The 21,117-nt window shown below is 44.4% G+C and overlaps 1 protein-coding gene across 4 annotated transcripts in view; it reads right to left on the bottom strand.

Annotated features, from left to right (window-relative positions):
• CPS1 (carbamoyl-phosphate synthase 1) overlaps positions 1–21,117 on the bottom strand; it is a 116,939-nt gene that overhangs the window by 88,492 nt on the left and 7,330 nt on the right. The window contains exons 2-3 of one of the 4 annotated variants that reach the window (XM_080598994.1): positions 12,940–13,084; positions 5,578–5,722 (exon numbers count right to left, since the gene is read on the bottom strand). The exons of 2 other annotated variants lie outside the window; for them this stretch is intronic. In XM_080598994.1, coding sequence (XP_080455120.1) covers positions 5,578–5,700 — 123 coding nt within the window. In that variant the 5' untranslated portion in view covers positions 5,701–5,722; positions 12,940–13,084. The remainder of the gene's footprint in view (positions 1–5,577; positions 5,723–12,939; positions 13,085–21,117) is intronic. One more of the 4 variants, XM_080598995.1, reaches the window with a different exon arrangement.

Below are 21,117 nucleotides of genomic sequence, written 5' to 3'. Positions count from 1 at the left end.
CCTCAGAAGCATCCCTATGCCGTCTAGTACAGATCTCTGCTGTAGTCCCAACTTAAATGTTTCCCCCACTCACAGCCCCGCTGCAATCCCATTTCTCTCCTACACACCAGAGGCTTTAACTCAGCAGAGGTCCCTGTTCTCCAGAGAGGCTGCAGAGCTCTTGAAGAGCTTTAAGGACGGAGGTGGCTAACAGAAAGGGTGACTGCTGCAGCGTTGCAAGATTTGGTGCATCTTTCCAAAGCAGCTTTAAGAGTTCGCTGGCTCAGGTCCCGCTTCACTAAGCACTTCACACGTGAGGTAAAAGCACTGTAGCAGTTAAAAATAACTAAATAAATGAATTTAGTTCTGTTGGCTTCCCTGCTCTAGCAGCCCTTCCCATCTACAAAATAGATGATAAAGATCTGCTGAATCCAAAAAGTTCTGCAGTATGATTTGTTTTTTAAAGCACGTCTGCCATAAACGCCTGTTCTGGAAAGCAAGCAGGTAATTTTCGTTCTTTCACACGTGCCTCACAGAGTAAACAGTCAAGGAAGTCAAGTTTTTCCTCTCCAAAGAAATCCCTCAGCTTGTCTTGGCAAGGCCAAGCTGACCCCTGAACGCTGGGCTGCTGCAAAAGATGTATGCCCGGAACAGAGGGCACTGGTGTGTGGCAGGGACACAGCTGGGATTTTTGCTCTCAGCACAGGCCAGTTTACTTCCCTGCAGCACGAAGGCGGGGAAATGCCTCCTTCCTCAGGCAGGCCACGATTCCACGCAGCACAACAGCCTCTGGCACGCTTCTCAGCACACAGATCACGCAGATCTGGCTGGCTGCATAATGGGCAGCATATCACAAGTGCAGAAGAAGCCCAAAGCCACCAGATTTCCAGCACAGCAGAAGGCTGGTGCCAGGGCTGCGTTGCACTCTCTCCAGACCAAATAACCAGCAACAATCTTTGCTAGAAAAACGTCTTCTTGTGCGTACTATGTCATCACAGGCTGGAGATCCATCTGGACATTGCTAACAGTCGGCTTCCTTTGCCAGCCTTTTCTTTCCTCCTTTAAATACATATTATCACATTTGCTTCTAGCTAAAATTAGCAAGTAGAAAGGAACTAAAAAGGAATAAAGAGCCAATTCAAGGTCTTGTATATCCCCACGATGATTCACACTTAGGCTAACTTCAGGGAGAAGCTTTGGATTAGCTCCATTACTGTCCATGTCAAAGAGAAAGCAACGCCAGAACCACCCCACAGATACCAGGGCAGAAAAGTCACATTTCCTACAACCTGAACTCTTAAAACTTCTTAAGGCTGTTCACAACAATGCCACGGATAGTTGTTCCTGACAAAAATCAGAGGGGGAAGGGGAACCAAGACAGGCAAGGCAGCTAGTGGAAGTCGTGAAGCACCTGAGGAAATGAGCATCCCCCTTTTCTCCCCATCTCTGGAGGAACGGGCCCCACTTCACACACAGCCCCATCACTTTCACCTCCAAAGGGAGAGGAGCAGAATTATGTGAGTGATCCTTTACCTCCTCGCCCATCTCTCTCCTTCCCAGTCGTTTTCTCAGTTACTTTCCACCTGCCTCAAAACGTACTTGAAGAATCCTTTTACAGTCATCTGAAATAGTTTCTAAAGCTAGTGCTCAAAAATTTGCTCCCTCTCATTTCTAGCTATATTTTTAGCTTGCTCCTGGTGCGTGCTTTTTTCTTTTTCTTTTTTATAGCTCTCCCAATCCCCTCCTTACTGAGCCGGCTATACTGTTACAAGCCACCTATTTATCGCTCATACTACTCTTTACATCCCCGTATAACTGCACGGGCCTCAGATGAGCATTAAATGATACGAGCTTCAAGCTGCGGTCTCTCTGCCCATTACTGAATTACAAAGAAGTGTGATTACCTTGAAACCACTGATGCAAAGCAGCCCTACGGAGAGCCCACAGGGGTCTCAGCTCTGCTCCCCGTGCCCCCCTTCCACCCACGGATGCTCCATCTCTCCTCCAGAACTGACGGATGGGATGCAGTAAGGGAATATGTAGACTCATATGTAGACCCGTATCTCAGACTGCTTATGTACAATGATGTTTCCTCACATATGCTGAGCTTAACTGGACAGAAAACAGACTTGGGAGAATAAATATTAGGCACTCTACTAAACCTACCACCTCTCCCTCATGCTGTCTAATACTTTACTTAGCTTATACATAGATCAGAACTATGTTTTCATTGCATTTTGTTTTGCTCCCTAGAGTAGCCTACTGAGAAAGAGCAATCAAAGGCAACTAAACACTCATTTAAGCCTACAATAATGCAAGAATAGGATCATTACCTATACTGCCATTAGCCCACACACCTTAATTACTCTGCATTTCAAACCTTCTCCAAAATTCTTACCAATATCCATTACCCTTAATGATGGCTGGAACACCAAACCCAGCCGTAAGTCACTACTCAGCCACTTGTGTCACAATTCCAGTCAACCACCTTGCTCCTAGGCAAAGCTAGGCAATAGGTTGACCCTTTAGGACCACTTATCCTTAAATTCTCCCTCAGGCCTGCTGCTTTACTGCTTGCATATGTCTATTAGAGAATCTCTGACTTCTGCTTCTGTATGTGCCATAGAAGGAGGTATATGAGCCTGGTACTGCCTTAAAGAAAAGCCCCGAGCAGGAAAGGTTCAACATTTTGTGTACCAGATTCTGAATTCAAACACACGTGTGGCCCCTGGCAAAGGTGGAGTTAGAAATAAGAACTGAGGTCTCAGATTAAACAAGTTATCAACCCTGTTGCTTTCTGTGAGTTCAAGCATCCACTTGGGCAGCACGAACTCCTTTAAGTATTAAACTCAAATAAGCAAATCCAACATGGAAACAGCTTTCCCCAGAGTCAATGCCAAGGCAGAACACAGCACATAATGTCAGAAAGACACCTCTGGGTTGGCTGGCTGGCACCACAGCTAGTCACTGTGCAGATACTCCACTGGACTCAGCACTTGTAGTGCACATTAGGTCTTGGATACCCTGCAATAGGTCCTGTCATACACCTTGAAATACAAGCGGGCCCCATTCAGTCTCGTGCTTCTGCGGGGTGTTTGCTATCACTGACACTGAGGTTAAAATAGCTCCGAAGGGTTTCATTGGCCTTGTCTTTTGATTTTAAAATATATATTCATCCTCTTCGCCATTGAAATTGGTGGTGTTGGCTTTGAGCACTCACTTCACAAGCACAGGATTAGGTAGATGCTAGACCAGCTGGTGCTGTAACTCCATCAGAGTTGGACAGCAATTTTCCATGAGCCTAAAACTTCTTAACTGGGCACCTCAGCATTACGAGGTATGACCTTGTAGGTCTGTCACTGTGCAGTCCTTGAATGAGTGACAAAACATCCACCTAACACATCAATCTGTCATTTAAGATGCCAAATCCAAACTTCACGTGCTAATCCACCAGTAGAAAAACACATCAGATCCAGCCTGCTACAGATGCCTACCAGGATTATCCTGGGATGTATAAAGTAAGATGCTATCTCATCAAAATCTGAACCATCGATCTTAACCAGGGGCTACACAGCTTTACCAGCAGAAGACACCTCTTCCTGTAGCAGACTTACAGCCACAGGCTGAAGTGCCTGTGAACTCACCTCTCTCTGCATCACAAGACTTCCAGCTGCTGCACTCTACAGAAGACGGCAGAAGTGACTGAACCAGCTCCAAGCAGCGAGATAGCTATCAAAGGCAAGAGACAAGCAGGGATGGCCTTCCAGCAGAGCTCTTCAGTCCTGCTTAGATGGCTAGACAGTGTCTAGTGTATCTGCAGGGACTTAAGTGCATCTACATGGACACCTGTTCTGCGATACGCAACATCAGCATACTGATGCTCTACTCTGTCAGCAGTGACAAACCAAGCTACGAAGTAGGAAACCTGGCCTCCTATACTTCAGACACTGATTTTTGCCACCAGTACCTCTCAGTGCATTCACAGTTCCTCTTATCCAGCAACACTGGCAGTAAAATCGTCTCCATTTTCTCCTGGCCCATTCCAATTTGAAGCAAAAAGCCCAGAGAGGAGAGGTGGTTGGAAGTGTGTTGCTCTGTCACACCAACAGACATTTTCTAGCTCAGTGCTGAGATTTCAAAATGGCACAGAAGCTGGCATCTGCCCTGGAAGAGCTGATGTAAGAAATGGCACTGCCCTACATGAGATTTTGTATAGTATTAACGTATTTTTGTCAAATCAACATAGCTTCAGTAGCCTGCAGAACTGCAGAGGAACTTGCTTCCCACATCAGAGACCTACTTCCTCTTCAAGTAGTGTTGCAGGAGAGACTGGTACCCTCGGTGGCTTTACAATTCCCAAACAGGACTCCTGTTGTAATCACAAGGAGGAAAAACATCCTGCTCAGTCAGATCTAAATGCAGAGGAAGGGGAAGATTACCATGCTGTGCTTTAAGATGGTGAACGAGGTAGCAGTTCACGACTGCTGTGCGCTCTCAGGGAGGGGAAGACGGGTCCATTAACAAGTACACTGGCCACAAAACAACCTGTCTTTAAAAGCATGAGGCAAAACTGAACTAAAAACTCACACGCTAGAAGAAGAAATAAGAATAGTGATGCCTCTTTCCTAGTTCAGTTTTTCTCTGCAGCCAATTTTGGTTTAAGAAGTAACATGTCTTTTGCCAGGAGCTCAGAGAACTTTTTATTGCAAATCAGTGCCCATGGGACCAGCAAGAGAAACCTGAGCCCTCAGTGGACAGAATTGATATTAATCAGGCCTCTACTCCACCCACCAGCTAAGGTGGCACCCTCTGGATATCCACAGCCCAAATCTCCCAGAGATTTTCCCCACTACCCACTGAAACATCACTCCTCAGGTTGCTAATCCTATTACACTGGTGATCCACAAACAGAAACGTGCAAGAGCCCCTTTTCCATGCAAAGTGCCAAAGCACCTCGAGTACTGTGGAATTCACGAAGTCCTAGTTCCCCACTGTGCCATGCTGCACCCGCCTGAGTTGCACTAGCGAAGCTGGTCAAATGCAGCTTTTGCATTTGAAGAAACTGGGGATGTGAACCGAGGGGTTCAAGCCCCTAAAATCAAGGGCTGATACCATGATGCGTTCAGAAAGAGCCATCTACTTCTCTGATTAAGCTGAGCCAGCTTGGTTTCCAAGACATTGAAAATGGATCCTACATGGACCCACTGGGATTGCTCGCATGCTTCAAGTGATGCTCGCTTTTAAATACCTAATTGATTCATGATGACGTGGAATGAAAGAACTGCTCTGTAGACTATCAGTCCTATAGAAAGGTGGGGTGTTTGTAGAGAAAATACTATATAATAATTAACTGAAACCTTGAACTTCTACCTTTTGGTGCTATTTACCCTATAATTTTCATTCCAGACTACACAAAAGTGTTTGCTTATCTAATGGAACTGTTTAGCCAAGCAAACCCCTTGCTTCAGGTTCAGACAAATCTCCTTCAGTTCAGTTTTACATGCCTATGTAAACCCTGTTATCTGCAGCGAGCTATCTCTCAGCATGCCAAACACCTCTATCAGACCACAGTAGCTCCCTGTTAGCAGTTACTGTTACCTTGATGCTCAACAACCTGGTACCAGTCCTTGAGAAACTCCAGTGATCAGCAGACACTTTGCAAAACTCCAATCTGCCTTTCAAAGTCTTCACCACTTTGCAAGCTGTCAAAATTCTTGTCATCTTGAGAGTTGCTGATGGGTAACTGAAGTTTCGAGAAAACAAAAAAGTAAAAAAAAAATCCACTTGTATGTGTTTCTTCAAGATTTAGTGCAGATAATACGCTCTAGCAGAATGCAGGGGAAGAGAACAGAGAGAGCTGGTGGACTGACCGTACAGCACTGCCCTCCACCTTCCCATTTATTCTGCCATTAAAAGTCTCTGGTGCAGCCCCACCTCCTCCCGCCCCTCCTTGGAGGGGCGCTTGCTTAGAGCCCTTGCAACACTTTTCTTTAGGTTTGTCTGTGAGCAGGGGTTGTGTCACAGGCCAGGTACAAGCTTCACCTACTGGAAGACAGCAAAGCTTGCTGAGAAATTGCACCCACAGCAATGAAGACAGTCCTCACACACCAAAACACACACCTTACATTTCGGTAAGAGACCAAGAACCTGTAAACAGCCCGTGGTCTGTGGAAATTAGGAGTCTGTCCATAGTGTGCTTTCTAGTGCTCTCCAAGACGTGATCTGGGGTCCACCATTAGCTAGTGGGACAGCCTGGGACTGCTGGAAGCATTCTTGTACTGGAAGATGGAGAACAGGAAGACTAAATTCTGCAGAAAGCTGCAGTCTTTTTATTCTGAGTACATAGCCACCAGCAGCCCCAGCGCAGGTCCCAAAGTACTGCCCCCTCTCCCCAAGAAAATGAAAAAGACATCAATAGGAAAAATAAACAGTTGCACCAGGAAAAACACCTTTTGTCAAAATGCTACTGGACAACAGCTGAAATAAGGCAAAATGTTCCATCTCCTAACTGACCGCAGGCCTTTGTAACTGTCATATTTCTTATAACCCTACACTGTAGTCTTCAGAATCGTGGTCCTCATTATCCAGAGAGGAAAATGCCTAATGAAGACAAAGGCTATGGGAGAAGCACGCACATTATTATTCTTTATGAACTAAGATGGTGCGCCATCTTCTGAAATCTGACTGATCAAAGCTTCAATTAGCACAGAGCAAGGAAAAAAAGCTTTTTCTTTTGCCCCCTCCCCCCCCCTTTTTTTTTCGCAGCTGGACACATGCTGCTCTGAAGGACTTAGGTAACCTTTTTTCATCAGCAACAGTACCAACTAGGACTTCTCTGTACACAGTTGAGATTAGCCTGAGTTGATGCCAGCATCACATGAAAGCATTTCCTGCACAGCTCATTACAGCACCAAGCTGAAGCATGGCACACAGAATAAAAGGCAGAAGAGAGGACCGTGGGCTTGGGTGCCCTCTGTGATGGAGAGCATAGTGGAGACTTGGATGAGAAAAGCATAGGAAAAGCCTGAATCCAGACAATGGAAAGGGATGGATAGAAATATGGTGGAAGACAGGCTGTAGAGGACTTCAGCTTTACCATAAGCTTTACAAGTGTGCAGAGCTGAGAGACACAAGCCAACAATGTTTCATGGGGACTAGAGCATGGTTTAGGAAAGACAAACTTTTTTCCAACAGGAAGATACTTGACAATCGTTCTGACTCATAGAAGGAGCTTGAGAGATGTGGAAACATGGAATCTATTTATTCAGCAAAGATCTACAGGGAACTGGGAATTGGTTTCTTGTTAAATAGTCCTCTACATGCTTGGCTTTAGCCTGTAGCAATCCAGGTTGGAGATGCACATGGGAGAACAGATGTACAAAAAGAAGAGGTACAGCTATAAGTGAAAGGACTGCAAAGACATCTTGCACAAGAAAAGTCATCTTAATATCCAAACACACGTGCATTCACACATGCAATTCAGAAACTAGTTTTCTTTTAAAGCCACAATTCACGTTACGTTGACTTTACGCTGCTACACACATGGTGTTTGGAAGGTTACAAGCACTGCCCTTTGTTATGGCTATACTGAAGGGCAAATCCTGCACTCCATTTTACCAGCGGGAAAGTCACACTGAGCGCCAGGTACACATGTATTTGAACCAGAATCAGCCCACGCTACCAGCTTAAACACCCTGACTGCCAATTCCTCACTTTCTCCTTCCACTGCAGGACTTTTAATGCGGCTGCATGAGGCAGACAGATCAAGCTAAAAAGCCTACCCTTTCCTTTTGCTGGGAGGCCGTTCATGAACGGAGAGGGACAGAAGTGAGCAGAAAAAGGACAGAGCAGAACTTTTTGCCAGGTGAAAGCAGCTGTAAGACCACATCATGAACTAGGTTCAATATGTCAGGGATCTGCAGTACATACTCAGATCTCTTGTGGCAGCCGTATATTATAAATGAAGTGCTGTATGTGGGAACAACAGCCAAAAAAATACTTTCCTTTATCACCTCCACAGCAAGGATGCCACATTCCCTACTGCTATGGGTTTTACCCTGCTGTTTTTCCCTTTCATCAACCATGTTGTATGAGAATTGATTGATAAAGCCCACCTCAGACCTTCTGAGATCAGGAGGGTTATTCCTTCAGTGCAAGAACCACGTTCCAAAGCTTCCACCAACAATGCACGGCAAAAGGAACTTCTACCAAAACCAGGAAAAAGCATCCAAGCCATATATTTCATTGCCAGTGCACTAAAAAGAGATAATTTACCAGCCTTAGAGTCAACAGTTTACGTATTATGTATTCCTGACAGAAGCCTCAGTTCAGAAAAGCCTGTCAACATACAAACAGGCCTTCTGTGGCTTAGACAGATCTTAAATATGTGCTGCATTTAACAAATATTCCGTAGAGGTGATGGTAAAAAACAAACAACAAAAAAAATCACATAGATGAGTGGAGAAAGGAAAGCAGAGACCAATGGTTTTACTGGAAATGCAACCAGAGCATATAGGCTTTAAACTTGCCTGCCAGTACACAACTTGAATTTGTATCATCTCTTCAGGAAATGAAGGTTGGACAGGGGCTGAGGAGGAAGGACACATATCAGAGAAGCCAGGAATGTAAAGCCATGAAGGTAGATGATCACTCAGACAAGAACAGCTCGGATGCTAGGAAATTACACAAAAAAAAAGTAAACAAAAGTTAGGCTTCCTAACCATTGGATTTATTTGGCATAGCTGTTTAGAGAAAGGCAGACTGCATTTTGTTTCAAATTCACTTGTTCTATATCCTACACAGATAGGGAATAGGGCAGAGAGAGGAAAGTGCTCATTAAAATGAAGGGTTTTTTCTTACTGTTTACAAGTGAAAAACACCAGAAATGAAATTCATCATACAGTACCACTGTACCGTAAAATCAAAGTCAATGGTCTGTAGCTTTGTAAATCCCCAAGGCTAAGATATTCAAAGAAAACTAAGTGCCTGCGCTTTCAGAGGCTTAAAACCAACTGCCTGATTTTCAGAAAAGAAGTACTCAGAGAGTATTTGAGGCCCTGCTTAGGTGGCACCCCAAAAAGGGAGCTCCTGAAGCTGCTCGTCACAGCTGGGAAGCTCTGCTAGAAGCCACCAAGCTCTGCAGGACTTCCATGCTGCAAGCACTTATCTCCTGGAGAGTAGGAAGTGTCTGGTAAAGGAACGGAAAAGGGGGGAGAACTTGTCACCAGGCCAAATTAAACAGCCCTCCACGGAGGGAAATGCTGCAAACCTGCCATTTTGCAATGTTCCCTGCAGCAGAAGTAGTAGCAGATCACATCAGGCCTGGCATCACGGTGGCAGATGCTGGCAATGGGAAACGGGAGTAGTTGCCCTGTGTGATTTCATTCGTGCCCATCAGGGGACGTCCCTCGCTCTGGCTTAGCACTGTTTTATTCCACATCAGCGTAGTGCTTTGCAGTAAACCCAGGAGCAGGAAAGCAGCAAGACACTTCTGCACAGCCACCAGCACTCCCCAGACCTACACTGTTTGGGATGTGCAGGGACAGCCCAGTACTTTCTTCTGGAAGAACTCAGAGGAAGTTCTCCAAACACATGGAGACTCCTAATGCGGAAAGGACAAATTTGGATTACGACTCTGAAAATGAAGACAGGGTAATTTTATGAATTTCTGAATTCTGAGCAACTTTTCAAGTCTGTGACAGAAGGGGAAAAAAGCCAAGACTCTCCAGACTGTGCCTGTTCGAGCAATTACCACACACTCCCCACCCAAGGTTAGCAATTTCTAGCTGCCTTTGCAGAACCCAGTAACAGGTCTATCCACACATCCATGTCAACTTTTACAGCCATTACAGTAAAAAGACTGTCCTTTCCAAGTTCTCCGTAAAATAAATAAGTAAATCCCATGATCCGCTCTGTTCTTATTGGAAGAGAAGAGATCAGAGCTCATTTGTAGGCACACTGGCCCAGCTCCACGCCAGTGGAAGTCCCAAGTAACTGCCTCCAACTCAGTGGAGCTCCAGTGGCACAAATCTCCCCTGGATTGGGATCAGTGGAACAAGCAGCCCACAGGAATTGCTTGGACTTCCCTCCTTGCAGCTGAGATCTGAGGGGAGTTTTTTCCAAGTGTCCTTCAGATGCTTTTGAAAATCTCCCCTGCCATCTGTCAGGCCACATCTGATTTCTGACCACCCTGCCTTGCCCTGACTAAAACACACTCCAAAAATCGTGAGGGGAAAAGCAGAGGAGTTGAAGTAGGAAGCAAAAATGAAATTTTCTGTTGCCACAGGGAACAAGACAAATGCTTTCCTCCCCTCAGCTAACAGAAAAGCCCTCAAAGTGATTTGGAAATGCTGCCTTCCATTTCAAGGGAAGGTCCAATTGCTTCCCAAGGAACTTGGAGGAAAAGTTTCAAAAGCACGTGAATTATGCTAACGTTCCCATCCATTTTCTTATCAGGTGTTTATCAAGTAAGATCAGTGCAGTGGATACAACACTAAGTTTAAGATAAGTAACATTTTTTTTTTTTCCCCACAGCACACTGCTAACAGCTCTATCAAATCCATTACCTCAGAGACCACAACTTTTTATTTTTGGTATAGCGGAGGGGGGAAATAACCTAAAATTATCTTGTTCCCTTGCAAATGAACTAAGAGCATCCAGGCATCCCCTGTCACCTGTTCCTCTTGGACTGCTGCAGGAGAGAAAGCATGCTCAGTCACACTTGCAGATCTGCTGCTCTGAGCCAATCTCAGATCAAATGAAGCATTTCAAGCAAAACCCACAATGTTTAAAAACCACAGTAATTGTGATGCAAAGTGCCACAAGCCAAGAATTTCAAAACTAAGGCTGATCTTCACCTGAGTACATGACGAGAAGCTGAAAGGAGTAAGAATCGAGTACAAGCCTTACCCCTTGGCTCTCCTGACTTCTCTTATTTAAGCGACAGCCAGAATGTTTTTCCCCCACATAGTTTTTTTTATATTTTAGACGAGGTCTGGGGAAAATACCATTTTAAAATTTAACGGGAGAAGTTCACAGTAGATCAAAAGAAAACCTTCAGATCTGGGAGCTGCATTCTGATTCACCCTTAGCAAGTCACCTGATGTTTTTCCTTTTTCCTGAAGTCCAGCCAAACAGTATCAGTTTGTTATTAGAAAACTTAAGCTTTCATAGAAAAAGTAAAAACAGTTTGTAGATGTGATAGAGAATTTTGGGACAGTTCCAACCACAGCACAGAAGATTAATTTTTAAAAAAAAAAAAAGTTACATTTCAAACGATTGCACATTCAAGTCTTACCAGATCCTCTCTTTTCCAGACAAAAATCCTGCATTAGCAGAAGCTGATGATTTTATATACCCGTTCAGGATCTCTGCAAAGCTAGAAATCCCGATTGTATCCTCTGCCTGTACAGACTGACTGTCTAGAACTTGCGCATGGTGATTCAAGTTTTGTGGAAGCATCAGGCCTCCCGCATGTGCACAGCTCAACACCACACCTGCTTCAAAGGCAAGCCTAGCACTGCCCTGCCATCAGGAATTCACAAGAACTATGCTGCACATCTGCAGACGTATGACTGGGAAAGTTCGTGAAAGCTGGCAGAACAATACACGCAGGTTAGTGTGTCAGGATTTGGGGGAATGGCTGATCTGTTCTGCAACACCTGGGACCCAACAGTTCCTGACAACTGGTCCTTCGACAGAAGTTACTACATACAGATTAAAAAAGGAGATCAAAGTTTGCCTGTAGCAGTTCCTCTTCCGTTTCAGCTGCATTTTGAGTAACCAGTACACTCTGAAGCCTGTGTGCTCTCTTATTGTTTCAGAGTGCCTTCATGTGGCATAAAAAATTGATAAGCACTGTCTTCGCTTGCCTAACTTAGTGACAAGCCAAATAAAGCTTATTAAAAATCCACCTGCTTGTTCCTCAGAGATGGAGAGACTGACAGTTACCCAAAAGGCCAAACATTGCTGATTGTTGACTTTTCTTTTACTTATTATCCTATCATTGACCTGACTGCATTTGGGTAAACTGTGAGCCTTCCTTGCACTATTCCAGTTTCAGCAGAGCAGAGAATTGATGCAACAATAGCCCAAATAACCTAGAACTCTCAAAACTTTACTCTTCCCTGAGCTCCCCAAAGAAGACCAAATTAATTCTAAACTGATTAAAAAAAACCACACAGGAACGATCAAACAGAAACCATGATGATTTATTTTTCTTAGTTGGAAACAATCCCAGGCACCAAGGAAAGCAAGAACAGGAATTAAAAAGGGACTGTGCCTACACCTGGCTTCCCACCGTGTCCCTCCAGGTGCACTCTTGCTTGCAGGTTGTTTTCCAGCCACCCCATTCTGTTGCTGTGCTGCTGCAAACTGCCCTGTCCTCTCCCTAGTCTTTTCAGCCCCTGAGACCTGGCTTTTTACTCTGTTTCCTTCTGTGGTTTCTCTACGTGAATAACCTTCTCCCAGCTACTTGATGGGACCCTCCTGCCCACCACATTTTTTATGGGCGTTGAAAGCTGCTTTCCCTTGAGCACACTTCAAGGTTGGACTAGATGATATTAGAGGTCTTTCCCAACTAAATGGTCCTGTGATTCAGAGGAAAGAACTCTCCCTCCCTGTCTGCAGGAATTTAGTTTCCCCAGTTACTTCTCACTTACAGGAACATGACACAAAGTAAAAATGAACAAATGAGTTGTTGCTTTTTTTTTTGTTTGTTTTTGGACTTTGCCTGCATAGTGACGGCCTTGGTGCTTTACAGCACACTTCTGTGATTCCTCAAAAATCTCTGTGATCCCTCTGATCTGTTAATCAATACCACATCAGCCTGACAGGGCAGCTGATGTCTTACTTTATGGATAAGCATGATGCCTTCACCAGGTCTATTCTTTAAAGTCACGTACGACTTTGTAAGCACAGCAGCATTTAACCATAAACTTTTAAATGCAGCTTTTCACCCACCAGATTAAAACGCATCAGGGCACCATCCTCTGCAGTCCTCCACAAGTCCACTTCATTGTTTCCTCATGACGAATGTTTTACCTCGTGAGAGTTTCAAAAGATCGGCTCTGCTCTTTTCAGTTGAGTGTCTCTGAGAAAGGCCCTCCTGTTGAAGAAAAGCAGCTACAAAATAACATGGTTGAGTAAAAATTGTTAGGGAGAACCATCTGGAAAAATCTTACTCCTAGCCATCATAATGATAGCAAGTTCAGATTGGTTACACGATCGGATGTTTAATTTTCGTTTGCCTTTTTCTATCTTCACCCTCATTTATTTCCTATCATCTGTATTTACTAGCCAAAGACAGCTAAATATGGAGAGAACACAAGGGCAGTTTACCTGCTTCCAAAGACAAAGATGTAAAGCTTTTATTGACAGCTGTAACTGGCTTGTACAAGTTCACCAGCAGAACTGACTCCCACCTTTTCCCCTTGTTTTCATATTCTTTTTATTTGATGCTTTTCCCTGCAAGGACACATTCCGACCCATCTCTGCTGAGCAGACCTTGCATGAGAAACGGCAAGAATCCTACTGAAGCAGACATAACAGTTCAATGCAGAAGGGAATACTCAATATGAAAGAGTGCGAAATCCAGTTTTAACAGCACAAAGAAATTTTATTCCTAAATCCCAGTGCTGCAGTTCTCACTGACAACAACATGAGTGTCTGGGTGAAGGAGAACTTCCAGATCTGAGCCCTGAGACAACTTACATTAATGGAAAACACAACATGCAATTATTCTTTCAATAAGATGCACAAAACTCAGGTTGGTGAGGGTTTGAGATACAGTGCAAAATTCAGCTTGTTTTTCCTCATAAGTCTTTGCCTCGAATGCCTCAGTCTGAAGAAAATAGATACCTTCGTACTTTTGGATGGAAAACACAGCAACTGTTAACTCAAACCATCTTTCTAGTTCTGACCGAAAGTTTGGGAATCCAAGGAAACAAAGCAACAACAACGACAAATGTTTAAAAGAGAATTGTCACATTTCACTGAAATCAGATTTTAGACAAGTAGTTATTTGAACTCCTGCTGAACTTTTTCTTTTTTTCTTAATAGAGAAACATAATTTTCCTTTTAAATTAAAAATTTGCTTCCTTTTTTGTTTTCAAAACAGAAACCAAAAAAGCAAATTAAGAAATAAATGAAGATTTTGATTGTGTTTTGTTTGTTTGTTTGTTTGTTTAAACTGACATGTCAAAAAGCATCAGAACCAACCTGGAATGCAGTTTCACTTCTCTTCAGAAACATTGGTTTGGCCTAGCTGACAGCTAGTAGTAACTTAGGTCTGCGAGGTAAACAGCTCTGGAAACATACTCTCATGGCCAATGCATGGTTTCACAAAACGAAGGAAACGTGCCTCCAAATAACCAAAGTATCCAGGGGCAGCTGCAAATACGAAAGGGATTCAGGACACAGTCACTGATCACCAGGGCCCTGTGACACTTTCACTTAACATCCTATGTAATGCTTTTAAACAACAATAAAGACTTCTGAGTTTGTAAAAGGTTAAAAAAAAAATACTGTGACAAAATAATTGAAAATCTCAAACCAAAATCACATAAAGAGACAGCTTGTACAAAACAATAAAGGGTAAATTTCTTGTTAACTGCACCCACTATGGCACCTCCCTTCTTTTCCAAATTTTGCGTATAAGCTGTGATCCAGACAGCTTTTGACCAGGAAGGTTTATATAGTGCTTGACAACACGACTGTTATATCTATTCTCAGGTTAGAGAAAATCCATTTTCAAGGAGATTAAACTTTTCTTTCAGGCTTGAGTATCTCAGGGCGTGCTGATCTGCTGTCTGGAATATGGAGTCTATGCCTCACCCAAACTTGACAAAGATAAGGCTCTTATCTTTAGCAAGAGAAAAAGAATCAAAGTCTTGAAAATGGGTCGAATTCCATTGCCACTGGGATTAGCAGCTCCTTTTAGATCAGCTGACTTGGAACAAAAATAAAGAAAACCCTTAGAGCATCTGAAATTACTCCAAAAGGCCAGCTTCAGAAAACCCTTACTCAGCTAAAACTGAGGGCAGCCAGAAGAGCGCTGCCCGTGGGTAATAATGACCATACAAAGTGCAGTTTGCTCCCAGCACCCAGCTGAGCACCACACCTCAAACACAACTCTTATTTTCACAGCGATACAACTAAGGGAGACCAGCCCCAGGAGCCCTAGAGCCACCCAGATAGGAGTCCTGCAGTGTCTGACTTCAGTCCAGAGCTGAACTCTATTTACTGGATGATGTTTGGAGCCCGCAAGATTTCTCCTTCCCTGACATTTTGTAAAAAGACATTTTTACAAATGAGGGCCAGGATTAGGAGTCATCCCTTTTCCTTTGTGGTTACAGAGGCTCAGCCACTTCACCGGCTTGTTCCCATGGATCACTAAAAAGGCCAAACTGGCTTTAAGAAATAAAAACAAATCAAAAGGGCTGCACAAACACTGTCTCCCCTATGCTACTCATTCTTTACCCAGTTTAAAAATAACATGACCTTACAACGCAAGATTAGCTACATTTGCTCAAGATCTGTGCTGTGCTCGCTGCCTTCTGTGGCTGTCCCATCATGGGTGAATATTTGATAGGTTATCATACCCCACTGTTTGCTCCAGGAAAGGAAAACAAAACTGCCTTGCCCTTGATTAGACTGTAAATAAATAGATTTTTATCTGGAACGAAGGCCACAATGTAAACAGTCCCTTAGCTGCTAACTTATGCACTCAAAATTGTGTGTGCACATTCACACCAGCACAAATTGTGGGACAACACGGGACAGTTTCGTTTTTCTTTTTGACTTGATAATCACTTTTCCCCAGTTAAACATAACTTCACTGAAATCAAAACTTTTATGACCAAATTGTTTTCCTGGGCATTTTGATGTGGTACAGGCTGGTCAGTCCAACTTCATGGTGGAAGTCTACAGAGGATGTTGGCAAGGCCCATCACAACCCACCCCGGGGCTGGGACCTCAGAGCTACGACCAGGACCCAAAAGGGAAGCCAGGAATGGAGGAGAGCGAGCAAGCATCCACCAGAAAAGAGAACCAGATCAGAAGAGCATGTCATGGATGTACGTTTCCTAGAACAACAGGGCATCACAGCCAGCTCTGAAATCCAATTCACCGTAACTGCCACTGCTAGGCCAGTTTATTGCTACCTAGCCCCTGTACTAAATAAAACGCTCCCAAAACAACATGCTTGCTGGTCCCAGCACATACGGATGGGCCAGGCCTAAACCTAGGCTCAGGAAAACACATCAGCTCCACTGAAACAGTGGAACATGTGTCCAGTTCCAATTGTTGGGCTAATACCTTGAGTATTTGGGTAAGTTTCATCTCCCAGCCTCATTCAACCAAACTCATCCTAAGCAGGAAATACTCTGCTATAATAGGCTCTAACGTTTCTTTTACTGCAACAAATGTCATGTGAGAAGATACGGAAAGCTTTCCACAGAAAGTTTCTTCCCAAAGTTGGAAAGCTTAAGAGTCATTTAATCTTCCCTTTTTGAAATAGTTACTCTTTGAAAAGGAAATACACATCATCTCTTCAGCCTAGTTTTGTATCTTTTTTTTTTTCCTCCCTTCTTCTCCTTTTACCCCCTTTAGCACCAGCCCAGGCAGTGCTGGATGTTCCCGGGTTTGGTAGGAGCGTAAGTTAACATTTCATAGGTGTTACTTAAGGTGGCCTTGGCCTCTCACCATACATACAGCATCCCTGATCAATCAGCACTTGCCTTGTTGCTTCATGCCTGGTGCCCCAGACTGGCAGGATTTGCAAAATTGGGTTGGTTTTTTTGTTTGACTGATTTTTTTTTTTAAATTCTTCTTGTTCCTACTCCTCCCCCCCTTCCTACGGTTACCCTGGGGGAGAAAAATATAGGATAAAAAGCTTCAAATGCTGTACACAGGGCTTTGCATTGAAGCATTTGCCTCAACTTACAGATAGATAAGCACTAAGCAGATACACTTGCTTGAGGTTGGCTCTGTCTTTAAACAGGACAGCAAACATAGGCGATATGGATCTATAATGGCATTTAGCTGGGAAGGAGAGAAGGGACATGATTTTGACAAACTGGAAAACTTTTTTTTCTAGGGCAGGAGAGCAGAGAAGTTTGAAAAAATAACTGAGGCTCTCAAGTAAGCTTTCAGGACTTTAACCCAAGAACCGCAACTCTGTCTATTCAGCTAATATCTTTATAACAGTGAAGAAACTTTAAGAGTAAGGGAATTAATTAATTGTGTAACGGCATCATCATCCATGGGGATGGGAGACACTTTGATCACGTGTTATACGCAACAATATATACTAATGTTTCTGCCCTTCAACAAACACACCCCTCTGCACTAGCATTTTCCTTAGAGGAACCCCCAGAAACAGGCTTCTCCCCACAAAGGCCAGTTGGCTTAAGCAGAGTCTGTGCTTTTGAGCAGGGGCTTTTATTGCACACCATTACAGAGGGCACAGGAGCGGAACCAGGGCTGGAGGCTTTGGGTGCAGTGAAGACTGCCTTTCCCTGAAGATGTTCTACACTGGGGTGTCCTTGTCACTCCTTTCACTCTGGCACTAACCAATGTTCAGCAGGATTTAAATTAACCACCCCATGGGAAGAAACCCATTTTATACCCAAAGGCAGCAGGGTCCTAGCTCTTTGTTCACTTGAGGAAGGCAGGATCTGAAATACTCAACCATGTCATCTCATTCACCTTCAGGACAGACAAAGCAGATGATCACAGAGGAAAACTAGGGAACACCAGTCCCAGCTCATAAGGCTGAAGCAGCAAGATGCCTTTTCTCCCTCTGAGCACACAGAGATCCCCGCACAAGAGCACAGCAACTCTTCCCACAGAGCTGGAGACATCGAAGAAGCCCATCTGTTAATGCTCCCTCAACAGCCATCTGAACTCCTTACACAGCCACTCACAACAGTATCAACACGGTATGGTACTATCAGGAAAAAAAAAAGGCAAAAAAATCTGGGATTGGTTCCGCCCCATGAGAGTCAAAGCTGTGGTGTGAATATATCAAATGCACACTGACTGAAATTGCCTGTCCATGCCTACTTCAGCTGAGAGCTCTAAACACAGGAGTCAAGTGTTCAGCTAGTTAACTTCATGAACTGGTGCAATTACAACACTACCAGACATTAGCAAAAAAAGCAATCGAATTGTAAAGGAAAGCAGAACAGAAGTAGCACGTTCACTTTCCTGTATTGATTTAAGTCATCTAAATACTCAGATTTTCATGTTTATCTACTGCCATAAATAAAATCAATTTCATTAATTTATTTCCACTTCCTATGGATTCCACCATGCTACAACCCATTATAGCCAAAGCAATCATCAACTACCACACCTAATGCAATAAGATGACAAAATCCACAAGAGCTAAATATGCTCGGAAAGTTTTCATCTCATTAGTCAAACCCCAGAGGTCTCAACAACAGCGTGTGCTTGTGAGACCCCAGCAAAGATCAGGAGTTGGCTTACACAGGCCATGTGGTTAGGAAGAGCCTCAGCTTGTGATTTCTAGGAAATAAAGGAAGGAAATAAAGGCTGAAAAATGTGGATCCCTCAGAAGTGGCAGCACCTGAATAGCATGTACACATTTCCTCTGAGCAGCAAGTCCCAGGAACAGAAAGCACCATCTGAATTAAGCACACATGATTTAGAAAGGACACAGGGGAAAGAGCGCATTGGGCAATGGGCAGTGTGGGTGAAAATGTCATTAGGAATGTCAGCTGCAGGAGTGCTTTACACGAGTGTTAGCTCTTTCCTGTTCCAGTCAGGGAGTCAGCCAGTCACGCACTCCTGCTATCACGTTTAACTTTTCCAGTCATCCCAATTCTCTCTCTCCTTCCCTTCCGCCCCTCACAACCCCCCGGCAGCTATGGCACCCCCAGGAGTATGCTTTGAAGAATCTGGAAGCTTGTTTCAGGCAGCATGGGTCTGATTTCCATCATCAACAACAGAAGAAATTGGTCTCAAGCCAGGCTCAGAATGACCTTGGAAAAGACCCAAACTTTTTCCTCTGCTGATTTGCATGAAGCTTAGCAACTCTGCTCATCCGAGTTCCTGGCTTTGCCCCAGCCCTGCTCCTCCCCTGACCCTTGCCACAACACCTTGTCCTGGCAAAACACTTTCCATCAGAGCTCTGCCCCTAACACATTTACCTGTGCGATCCAGCAAGTAGAACAGCACTGCTGGTACACCCCAAATGCTTCTAGTTTTGTGTTTACCACAATCATCCCTCCATGAGCTTCCTACAACAAACGGAGATTTCATAGGCACAAGAAGATTCAGTAACTGGATGGGAGAAGCAGGAAGGGCTGCTGCTTCAGTAGCAAGAACCCAGATGAAAAAAAAAATCCCAAAGATTTTACAAGAAACATGGAGAACTGTGTTTAAGCACCCAGGCCAGCATCAGCTATGATTATACCTCCACCTCAGCCCATTCAGTCTGCCTTCTGGAGCTAGTTCTGCCTTTTCCAGGGAAACGGGTTCCACAAAAAGCAGCTAAAGACGTGCTAAATCTCAAACTATGTTCCTTCTGTTGGGATCACATCCATTTTACTAACATTAGCCACAGAGATCTCCAGTAAAGGTCCCTAACAACATTTTCATCCATCCTGCCAGTCAGCTAACAGATACTCTCCCCCACTTCACAAATGACCAGGAGGGGAAGCAAGATGAATTTCCTGCTTTTGTTGCTTCCATCCCCCCAGAAATGTCACAATGCAACTTTTTTTTAGGTTTCTCCAAAGGGCAAACAAATAACAACTAAAAATCATCCAAGCAAACTAAGGACTGAGAAATTCTTCATGTTGTGACAGTCATCAGCTTTCAAACTCACCACACTGGAAATGCTGTGGTGTTGCACACTCCCTTTTCCCGCCCTATACGTGCCTAAAATAACACGTATGGAATGATTCCATCAGATTGCTCCAAGCCTGCCAGTAAAAGACCGTGTCGCTGTACCTTCCTCATTCCAAAAGGAAACAATATCAACCGATCTAGTCAAGCGAACAAGTGATAACCTGCAGACGGGCTCACATTTTAAGTGTCAAAAATCTGCACTCTGCTGCCCCCTGAATCCAGGAGCCTTCTTTGGGAAGAGTCCCTCCATATGCATCAGGTTCCTTCTTGTTAGCTTGCTGATTTGAAAACACCTTGGGAGGGATGCAGAAATCCTAAAGGAGAAATATCTTCATTACTACATGTCCACCTACACCACAAGCAGTTCATTTCTCTTCAATTCATCTGCATTGTAAGAAGAGCCCACAAGAAAGTGAACTGAGATGAAACATTACTTGTGTCAGGTTGAAAGCCATGAGGTTGGAAATTTTGCAAGAAAACTGCCCCTTTGCTTCAAGCAACTTTATGAGCTGCCAAATATTTTCAATTCTTAAAAGCTTAGCTTTAAAAAGCCCATCTGAAAACAAAAACACAGTAAAATACATAAAAGACGAGCAGCAAGCAGCTCTCCAGCACAGAGCAAGCCCTGTCCCCGCGTTCCAGGCAGTGACCCATCAGCAGCTGTCCTGCTGGTGCTGCACCCTGCCACGGGCAGCACAGCTCGGGGCTGAGCTGCAGGCAGCTGGAATGGCCACGTGCCAGCCAGGACCAGCCCCCCAGAAAGCCTCAGCAGCTTGCTTGTCATGAGGAGAAAAACCACACAGGGTTATTGCACAGCTGACGTATGACCACGTTCTCCAAGGTCACGTCCGGGTCCATGCTGGCATTTCAGCAGTGTGTTGGTCAGGGGCAGCTCCTTCCCTGGAGAGAGATCTAGCCCCAGCAAAGCTTTTATTTTTATTTTTTTTCCCTGGGAAATGCTCTTTTCATCCACTTTCTTTCTGTGCCATGCCTAAAGGGCAGCAGTGCACAGAGCAGCACCAGGCCCAGCACCACAGCTGAGGAAGAGGAGCCGCACTGTGCCTGCCTGTTGAGACGCCCAGCAGCTACTACGACCAGTGATCCCAGCACGCTTCTGTTAGAGCTCCAGTCCCGGAAAACCAGCAAGGCAGTTAAACGTGTCAGAAAGGACAACCCCGCCACCTCCATCTCCTACATCCCAGGTAACTCCAAGCCCAGCTTTGCTCCAAGAAGCCTCCAGCTGTAACGGGGGCACACCCAGCA

This window comes from Anser brachyrhynchus (assembly GCF_964034855.1).
Source record: "Anser brachyrhynchus genome assembly, chromosome: 7".
Classification (NCBI taxonomy): Eukaryota; Metazoa; Chordata; class Aves; order Anseriformes; family Anatidae; genus Anser; species Anser brachyrhynchus.
This window is presented reverse-complemented; position numbering and strand designations above follow the sequence as displayed.